Raw genomic sequence first — 9,392 nt, forward strand, 5'->3', positions numbered from 1 at the left:
GAACAACCCGCGGGCCCACCGAGTCAGCGACACTCGCCTCGTCGTCCTCACAACGCCTCGGTTTCCCGCGGGGAATCAATGCCAAGACTGCCGCCGGTCAGCCTTCCATTGATTCCTCACGGGCGGCGCGGCGACACCTCCCACCTCCCGTCACGCGTACACACGGCGCCCTGCCGCTATAAAAGCAAGGCCTCCCCCTCGCCTGTGGCCACAACCGCCCACAACCGCCGTGCTCTACCTCTCCGATGTGCTCCGCCTCTCTCTCCCCGTGCGCAGCCGTCGTCGACGTTCCTCCCCTCTCTTCCCAAGCCCAGCCGCGACGATGGCCGAGCGATTCCCCGGCGATGGGGCGGCGGCCAACAGCTTTGGCTGCTGCTCGCTGCACGAGTGGGAAGCGCACTTGCTGTTCGAGGCCAACATCCTGGCGCCGCCCGACATGCTCGCAGGGCCGAGGGGGGGGGTGGAGGCTCAGTGCCGGTGGCGACCCCATCCCCCCGCTGCCTGACGGCACTGCGCGCGCCGACTACTTTGCCGACGAGGTCGACCGCGTGCGGGTGTTGCTGACAGAGGAGCAGCGGGCCCTCCCGCAGTACGTTGCCGGCAACCATGAGGCGTGGGCGGTGTACTTCCAGCATCGGCAGGCGCGGCCTCCACCAACGGGGCGCCGGTGGTGCGGGGCACCAAGAACAGCGAGGGGCGCCACCTGTGGTGGGGCGACCCCGGCCGCTCGCTTCACGCCGTTCTCCGGCACCTCGAGGGCGGCAACGACCCGCCATTGACTTACCTTGCCGAGAAGGACGGCGTCCTCTTCTTTCTCCTCCTCCCACTCCTTCTTCTCCGGGTTGCCGACGCTGTTCAGCGTCAAGGCCGAGCCCGTGGAGACGCCACTCGGCCGGCGCACCCGTAGCGGCGGTATCGTCATCAACGAGGGCGGGCGCGCCTGCTCCTCGACTCCTCCCCGCTTCGTCAAGCCGAAGACAGAACAAGGGCTCGCCGCCTCCGTGAAGACAGAGCCCGAGCTCGCCGCTGCAAAGACGGAGCCGGGGCTCTCCGACGAGGCGGCCTTGAAGTGGGCGCGCGAAGATTGGGCGCGGACGGAGCTGGAGTGCCAGTGTCGTGCCTTTGAACAGTTCGCCGCTCGGCACCGAGGCCGCAACGAGGGAGGCATCGTCGTCCTCGACGATGATAGGACGACGACGACAGTGACGATGCAGCGCCGCCACCGGTCCGCCAGGGCGACCCCGGGAGGGCTCGAGCAGGGGCGGCCGCGTGAAGGAGGAAAAGGACGACGATGACAATGACGATGGCGGTGACGGCGGCGACTTCGTCGCGCTCAGCGCGTTCTTTGGTCCGTAGTTGCGCCCTTTGTTTTTTTTAAGTATTTTCAGTTTTCTATGTAAAAAACTATTTAAGTCGTCTAAGTAATTAATGTCATGTTCGCCGAATTTTGGCCGAATCTTTTGTCTCGTCCGAATTTTAACCGAATTCCTTTTTGAAAACATTAAAGACGTCTTCTGGGGCGACCCTGGATCAGCGGGTAGGAACCCAAAAGCCCCCGGACCGATTTTAGCGCCGGTTCGTCTCCAGATGACGATTTTACGAGACGCTTGGGAGCCAACGGCTGGATATGCTCTAATTACCACTCGCGCGATCTCTCTCTGTTTGTTTCTTGGCTCGCAGACACCACCACGTAGGGTTCAGGGAATCCACAGATTTGGCTCGTCCTACGCATGGGGAACGTGTTTTGACCCGCTCGCACGCACGCGAGTGCTTCGGCAAATCGGTGACAGACAGGCTGGTCCCGCTAGGTCCTGGACCCACGCGTCATGGGACGGGTTCATCTGTGGACGGACCTGATGGGCCGAGCGACTAACTAGAACAACTCTAATTACAGCCACACATACAGAATCCACGACCCACTTGTCCAACCAAAAAAAAAACTTGCCCGACAAATAACACACATCTGGCTCGATCTTTGTCTAAAAAAAAAATCTGGCTCGATCTTCGCGTGCGGCACGTATTGACTGGGTCCCGCCCCCCCGCCATGCACGCAGCCTTAGTAGGAGTAGTTATGCACACTTGCTTGGCCTCGCGCAAATCCAACTACCCGCTCTTCTTCTGCCATGTCCATGGAGATTGGGAGCAACGACCGTGAGGAGGAGGAGGAGGACACTGGCAATGGCAATCCGATGAAGCCAGGTACTCTTCTACATTCAGCATACCCGCCGCCGCCGGGGCTGCTGCGACGAGGAGCACCTGTCACGCACCGGCGGCAGTCCCAGCAGGCTATTCCGGCGCCCTTCATGTCATCCGGGCCGCCCACCGCCGACACGCCGATGCCCCATCATCAGGTTTGTCTGTCTCCTTCAGCTGCTCCTGGTCATATGACATTCAGATGCTGCTCTGCTCGTCCCACAAGATAACAAGATGCTTCACTTCTCATGTTCCGCAGGGGCAGCTCGGTATGTTCCATGGCCAGCACGGCGGATCCAGGCCGCTGTTCTGTCCGCCAGGGAGCTACCCAAGTGCCGCCGATGCCATCGCGTCCAGAAATCAGCAGCGTTTCACCGCCAACAGTGCCGTCTATGCCCCAAGGTACGCACTACATCTATTTATCTATCTATATATATCCCTTGTTCTTCTGACTGACAAATGAATGAATGTTTGGCCTGCAAAACTACAAAGCCGGCGCATATGGAATCCAAATTCAACACTAATGACTATGTTCTACAACGGCGCAGTCAACGTGTTCGACGTCCCGGTGGACAAGGTATGGACACGTTAATTGCTCGTGTGGTGAATGAAGAAGCATTTTTAACTTCTTTTCAACTTTGGCAGGCCCGGGAGATTATGGTGTTAGCAAGCAGGACATCTGTTTCAAGCCCACCCAGTGCACTTGCAGTGCAGAAACCTGGTTGTCATGTCTCTGACAATGCTGCAAGAGTGCCCGTGCCTGAGCCGAGGCATGTGTCGGTCATTTCAAGTCCAATCCCCACCGTGTCACAAGCTCCGACGATCTCCAAGCGCATACCAGGCTACCAAAATTACACCCCAGCTCCAACAACATCTTCAGGCGTACCATCATCAGTTGTTCCACCACCAAGTCAGGCATCCTCAGCTCAACGGATGCAACAAGCATCTCCTGCTGTCGCAGCAGCTATTAAGCCAATTGGTATGTACTACTACAAATTATAGTTCACTAGTTATGCACTTCAATTCGCATTTAGAGGTGGTGCCTAGCTAGGAAAGTGTTATAGGAGTATTGATTCATGCTCTTGGTTCAGCTGTCCATCAATCTCGGAAAGCATCTCTCGCACGATTTTTAGAGAAGCGAAAAGAAAGGTACAAAAATATCGCCTGCTAGTTTGGTGACTACACTTTGCAAAAGTGACATCTCCTTGGATTAAATTTCATCGTCGCACTATATCTTTTGCAGAGTTTCAAGTGTCACACCGTATCCATTGTCAAAGAGCCCGCTAGTGAGCAGCGGCACCTTTGGTAGTGCGAGCACTCCAAGCAGGTTATCTAGCGCAGACAATGCTCCACCCAGCAACAACTGCCAAGAGTCTATGAGCAAGGACATGTACAATGGCGCTAGCTTAGGGTGGTTATTGAGTTGGAATGAGAGATAGAGAGATTTTTCTATTGCATGCGATTATTTTTTTCTTTAGTTACATATTTTCTCACGTTATATATTTTCTAGTTTAGTTTTAGTCAGACTATATTTTTAGGAGCAAGCTACCATTAAAAGTTAGAGATAGCAATAAGAGATAAACCATGTTGTATAACATATATTTTTTCTTCTCTAGATGTTTTGCAATGCATAATGGATCTGTATTTATACTGCTTGTTTAGCCGGCGCTTCTTAATGGAAGAGATGTGCGAGTTGAATGTTCAAAGGTCTTACGAATTTGGCTTGTCTACATCAGTTAAGATACATCGTTGTTGTTTATCACAAAGCTACATGTAAGAGGGGAGGATAACACATCTATTTTTTTTTTACATTTGCAAAAAATATTTTTGGTGGGCAGGAGCATATGCTCCCAAGAGCCGAATTGGATTTCTGGCAAAAAGAACCTTCTCAAACTCGTTTCGCAGACCGTAAAACTTTTGTACAAATTAAACAACATATTCTTCGATGTTTGGGATAACGATGTCATGTCACAAATAGTAATTGTCTAACATTTTTTTTTTGGACGCAGGAACAATAGGACATCAAACTATACATGAAAAACGAAAGAAGTGTCATATCATGTAGCACAGTGTTTAGGAAATAGGAGTCTTTAAAGCTTGTGACAAGCAGATGTGTTTTAAAAACGTCCAGCTGAAATTGAGATGACCATGTTGTGAATCAATTGCAGGGGATTCCTTGAGTCTGCTCAATGCATGTCTTTGGGAGAGAGCTTATGCACATAACGAGGCAATAAACAATGATGAACAGTGTTTGTATACATATGCGTACAGGGCTCAAGTTTTTTTTTTCCGGGAAAGGAACTTTCATTAATCAAACCAAATGGTTATATTCGAAGATTACAATGCTAGCTATTTCATCAGGCGAACACGAAGCCAGCAAGCAGTTCGCTGTTACGAACGATGACCATCACTGCAATGCCTAAATAACATGGCTGTTTTTACTATCTATGACGTGAGCATCAAGTAAGCTTATTTTAACAATGTAGGGTTCCATGCATATCTCTTCCCGCCATCCCGCATAAACTGTTTCTGCCATGCACATATCCTGAAAAGTGGTGTCTAGAGATCAATGACGTTGAGTATAGGTTCGGGTGAACCATGGTCCCGTACAACATTCTAGCGAGAGTAAGCGCCAACACTACAAGCAAGTTATCTCATGCAGACGTTGCTCCCACTAGCAACAAATGCCCGGATCTATGAGCATGGGCATGTACAACGGCGCCAGCTTACCAATGTCATGTAGGGTGATTATTGAGTTGGAATGGAGGATGAATGAAAAAGAGGTTTGTCTTCTCTTAGTTAAGAGATTATGTCGTAGTAGTAGTAAGGGAGGGACCAACATCCTTAACCCACCTCGCGTCTCCCGTCCCCTCGGTCGCCTCAGAGCGTGCGGGACCCTAGACGACGATCAGGCCGCCGCCAGCCGCCCTTCCCATCTCCTACCTCCCCTCGTCGTCACCGGATGAGGTCTTTGGACTAATTCCACGTGGCGAATGGCGACGGTGGGGCACCCCCTATTCCGCGGCAGGATTTCTGGGGTGAAGGGAGGCTCGCCCTTTCTGTGGTGCGTGGTGGCGGCTACTACAAAGGTGATCTCCATGGCTATGTTCGCGTGGGCTTGCAGCCCGGTGATCCCGCCGACGAGTTGGGGTGGGTGGTGGCCCCCTTCCTACCTTTGGAGCATAGTTTTAAAAATCGAACTGGACTAGCGGTCTGACCAGAAAACCCCCGAACCGGTGCCTTGCGGTGTTTTTTAAGGCACATCAACAAGAAATTGAACATCTAACCTTTAGTCAAGGCATGCTAAAGCCTCAATAACCAACTAGTCTAATACCACTTTGTGATTTATTAATGGTTTATATCCAATATATGTGTTTTGATTTGATGTGATGCCAAAATTTTGAGAAATTACCTTAAATTTTTGAAAGTGCAACTATCCCTAAGTGGTTTTGGTAATTCATAACAACATATAGCTCATTGAGCTAATGCTATTCCAAGATGACTATTTCAGGAAAGCTCAATGATTGGCATGGCATGGATGTGAAAGTGGAACCCTCAAAATGTTAAGGACAAAGGATTGGCTCAAGCTCAAAAGCTCAAGACTCTTCATTTTATATTTTAGTGATCCAAGATCACATTGAGTCTTTAGGAAAAGCCAATACTATCAAGGAGGGATGAGGTGTTGCTTAATGAGCCTCTTGCTTCATGTGCTTAGTGATACGCTCCAAAACCCTCAACTACTTTCCCATATCCACATATGACCTAAACCCTAAGCCAAACTCGGTCCTACCGATTCTTTCTATCCAGCGCCACCGAGTTTCACTTGTCATAAGCCACTGCCAAACCCTAGCAATTCGGTTCTACCAATAGGGATCTCGGTCTCACCGAGATGGGATTGCAAACTCTCTGTTTCCCTTTCATAACTTTTCGGTCTCATCGAAAGAGCGAATTGGTCCCACCGAGATTGCAGGGTAAACTCTCTGTTTCCTTTTTGTAACTTTTCGGTCTCACCGAAAGAGCAAATCGGTCCCACCGAGTTTACCTGACCAACTCTCTGGTTAGCTTATTACCAAACTCGGTCTCACCGAGTTTGTGTAATCGGTCTCACCGAGATTACGTTATGCCCAAACCCTAACCATATCGGTCCTACCGAGTTGCATGTCAGTCCCACCGAAAATCTCTAACGGTCACTAGGTTTACCTTTTCGGTCCGACCGAGTTTGTTGATTCGGTCCCACCGAGATTGGAAAACTGTGTGTAACAGTTGGATTTTGTGTGGAGGCTATATATACCCCTCCACCTCCTCTTCATTCATGGAGAGAGCCATCAGAACACATACACAATTCCAACTCATATGTTCTGAGAGAGAACCACCTACTCATGTGTTGAGACCAAGATATTCCATTCCTACCATATGAATCTTGATCTCTAGCCTTCCCCAAGTTGCTTTCCACTCAAATCTTCTTTCCACAAAATCCAAATCCTATGAGAGAGAGTTGAGTGTTGGGGAGACTATCATTTGAAGCACAAGAGCAAGGAGTTCATCATCAACACACCATTTGTTACTTCTTGGAGAGTGGTGTCTCCTAGATTGGCTAGGTGTCACTTGGGAGCCTCCGACAAGATTGTGGAGTTGAACCAAGGAGTTTGTAAGGGCAAGGAGATCGCCTACTTCGTGAAGATCTACCACTAGTAAGGCAAGTCCTTCGCGGGCGATGGCCATGGTGGGATAGACAAGGTTGCTACTTCGTGGACCCTTCGTGGGTGGAGCCCTCCGTGGACTCGCGCGACCGTTACCCTTCGTGGGTTGAAGTCTCCATCAACGTGGATGTAGGATAGCACCACCTATTCGAACCACGGGAAAAACATCCGTGTCTCCAATTGTGTTTGAATTCTCCAAACCCTTCACTTTACATTCTTGCAAGTTGCATGCTTTACTTTCTGCTGCCAATATACTCTTTGCATGCTTGCTTGAATTGTGTGATGATTGCTTGACTTGTCCTACAATAGCTAAAATCTGCCAAGAACTAAAATTGGGAAAAGGTTAAGTTTTTATTTGGTCAAGTAGTCTAATCACCCCCCTCTAGACATACTTTCGATCCTACAAGTGGTATCAGAGCTTTGGTCTCCATTTGCTTTGATCTCCATAGCTTTTGGGGGTCATAGCCTTGGTTTCACAACCTAGGAGAGTATGGCGTCTAGCGAGGGAAATTATCACCTTAGAGGTCCTTACTTTGATGGTACTAATTTTGCTAGTTGGAAACATAAAATGAAAATGCATATTCTTGGACATAACCCCGCCATTTGGGCTATTGTGTGTGTTGGTTTGCAAGGTGACTTCTTTGATGGGAAAGAACCAAACCGTGAAGCTACCGTGGATGAGTTGAAGATGTTGAAATACAATGCTCAAGCTTGTGATATTCTCTTCAATGGATTGTGCCCCGAAGAATTCAACAAAATCAGCCGTCTTGAGAATGCAAAGGAAATTTGGGACACTTTGATTGATATGCACGAAGGTACCGACTCCGTCAAGGAATCCAAGTTGGATGTGCTTCAAAGTCAACTTGACAAGTTCAAAATGAAGGATGGTGAAGGTGTCGCTGAAATGTACTCTAGGCTTGCTCTCATCACAAATGAGATTGCCGGCTTAGGAAGTGAAGAGATGACCGATAGATTCATCATCAAGAAGATTCTAAGAGCCTTGGATGGAAAATATGATACCGTGTGCACATTGATCCAAATGATGCCCAATTACAAAGATCTCAAGCCAACGGAGGTGATTAGAAGAATTGTTGCTCATGAGATGTCACTTAAGGATAAAGAGAAACTTCACAACAAATCAAGTGGTGCCTACAAAGCCTCATGTGAAGCCCCTACATCATCAAGTGAGAAACAAAACTTCAATGAAGAATTGAGCTTAATGGTGAAGAACTTCAACAAGTTCTACAAGAGTAGAAGCAAAGATAGAAGCTTCAAGTCAAGGTCCTACAATGACAAAAGATCTTCTAGTCGAGAGCGAAACTGCTACAGTTGTGGAAGACCCGGACACTATTCCAATGAGTGTACGGCTCCCTACAAGAGAAGAGAAGATTCTCCAAAAAGAAGAAGCAAAGAATCACCATCAAGAGAGAGAAGGAGTAGAGATGATCGTTATGAACGAAGATACTCATGGGGAAGCAAGGATTCAGAAAGGAAGGAAAAATCATCAAGGAGCTACACAAAACGAAGACATCAAGCTCATGTTGGTGAATGGGTATCCGGCTCCGACTCTGACAGCCACTCCGAGAGAAGTTATCACTCCGACTCCGAAGATACTCAAGATGAAGGTGTTGCCGGTCTAGCACTTGTGTCAACCAACTCCTACGACATATTTGACTCACCAAATGAAGGAATTGGAAGATGCTTCATGGACAAAGGTCCTAAGGTAATACACCCCGAGTATGTTGATTTCAATAGTGATGAAGATGACTTGTTAGGTGATGATTTGCTTGTTGACAACTCTAGTGATGAATACTATGATGAAACGTCAATTAATCATGCTAATCAAGATAAAACGAATGAAAATGATAAGGAGAAGATTGAGGCTCTAACTAAAGAACTAAACACTCTTAAGTTAGCTCATGAAACTATCTTCGAAGATCATCGAGAACTTTTAAGAGCTCATGAGAAATTACGCTTTGAAAAGCTCAATCTTGAGCAAGAGCATGAGTTCTTAAAAGCAATCAATGATGATCTCCGCAAGAAAAATTCTTCTTACATTGCCAAGCGTTTACTCTTATCCACTTACATGCCTCAAGTCAAGTCTAGTAACAAGAACAAGAAAGATTCTTCCTCTAGCAGTAACAATGATCATGCTAAATCCAATATTGTTGCTTCTAGTAGTTCTCTTGATTCCACTAATGATTCTCTTAGCCAAGTTACACTTGAGCAAGAAAATAGCTTATTGAAGGGAATTATAGAGAAAGGAGTGTACAAAAGCCTTGCCGGGAGTAAGCAATTCGAGGAAATTGTGCGCAAGCAAGGAATGCACCGGAAGAATCAAGGTGTTGGTTTTGAACGGAAGTTCAATGCCAATGGAGTTGAGTGGGAAGAAGATCAATACCCCAAGACAAAGTTTGTTCCTCAACAAGAGAAGTATGATACTTCTTTCAAGGGGACACAAGCTCAAGATGATCTTCCACCACAAGACTACAAGCAAAA

General features: G+C 48.1%; 1 protein-coding gene across 2 annotated transcripts; it reads left to right on the forward strand.

Moving 5' to 3' along the window:
• The first annotated feature begins 2,092 nt into the window (after positions 1–2,092).
• Positions 2,093–3,792, forward strand: LOC119298506 (protein TIFY 6a-like). Of its 2 annotated transcripts, XM_037575884.1 has the most exons (7): positions 2,093–2,351; positions 2,453–2,595; positions 2,686–2,770; positions 2,839–2,877; positions 2,926–3,172; positions 3,285–3,342; positions 3,437–3,792. In XM_037575884.1, exons 1-7 carry the CDS (start codon positions 2,124–2,126, stop codon positions 3,630–3,632), a joined length of 996 nt encoding a protein of 331 aa, XP_037431781.1. In that variant the 5' UTR covers positions 2,093–2,123; the 3' UTR covers positions 3,633–3,792. The 2 variants fall into 2 exon arrangements, with proteins under 2 accessions (XP_037431781.1, XP_037431780.1); XM_037575883.1 differs by having other exon boundaries at positions 2,839–3,172.
• The last annotated feature ends 5,600 nt before the right edge of the window (positions 3,793–9,392 follow it).

The sequence above is a fragment of the Triticum dicoccoides genome, chromosome 5A, assembly GCF_002162155.2.
Source record: "Triticum dicoccoides isolate Atlit2015 ecotype Zavitan chromosome 5A, WEW_v2.0, whole genome shotgun sequence".
NCBI lineage: Eukaryota > Viridiplantae > Streptophyta > Magnoliopsida > Poales > Poaceae > Triticum > Triticum dicoccoides.

Coding starts and splice junctions, on each gene's coding strand:
- LOC119298506 (XM_037575883.1), top strand. CDS start 2,124: ATGTCCATGGAGATTGGGAGCAACGACCGTGAGGAGGAGGAGGAGGAC. Junction 2,771..2,838: donor TCGACGTCCCGGTGGACAAG/GTATGGACACGT, acceptor CAACTTTGGCAG/GCCCGGGAGATTATGGTGTT. Junction 3,173..3,284: donor AGCAGCTATTAAGCCAATTG/GTATGTACTACT, acceptor CTCTTGGTTCAG/CTGTCCATCAATCTCGGAAA.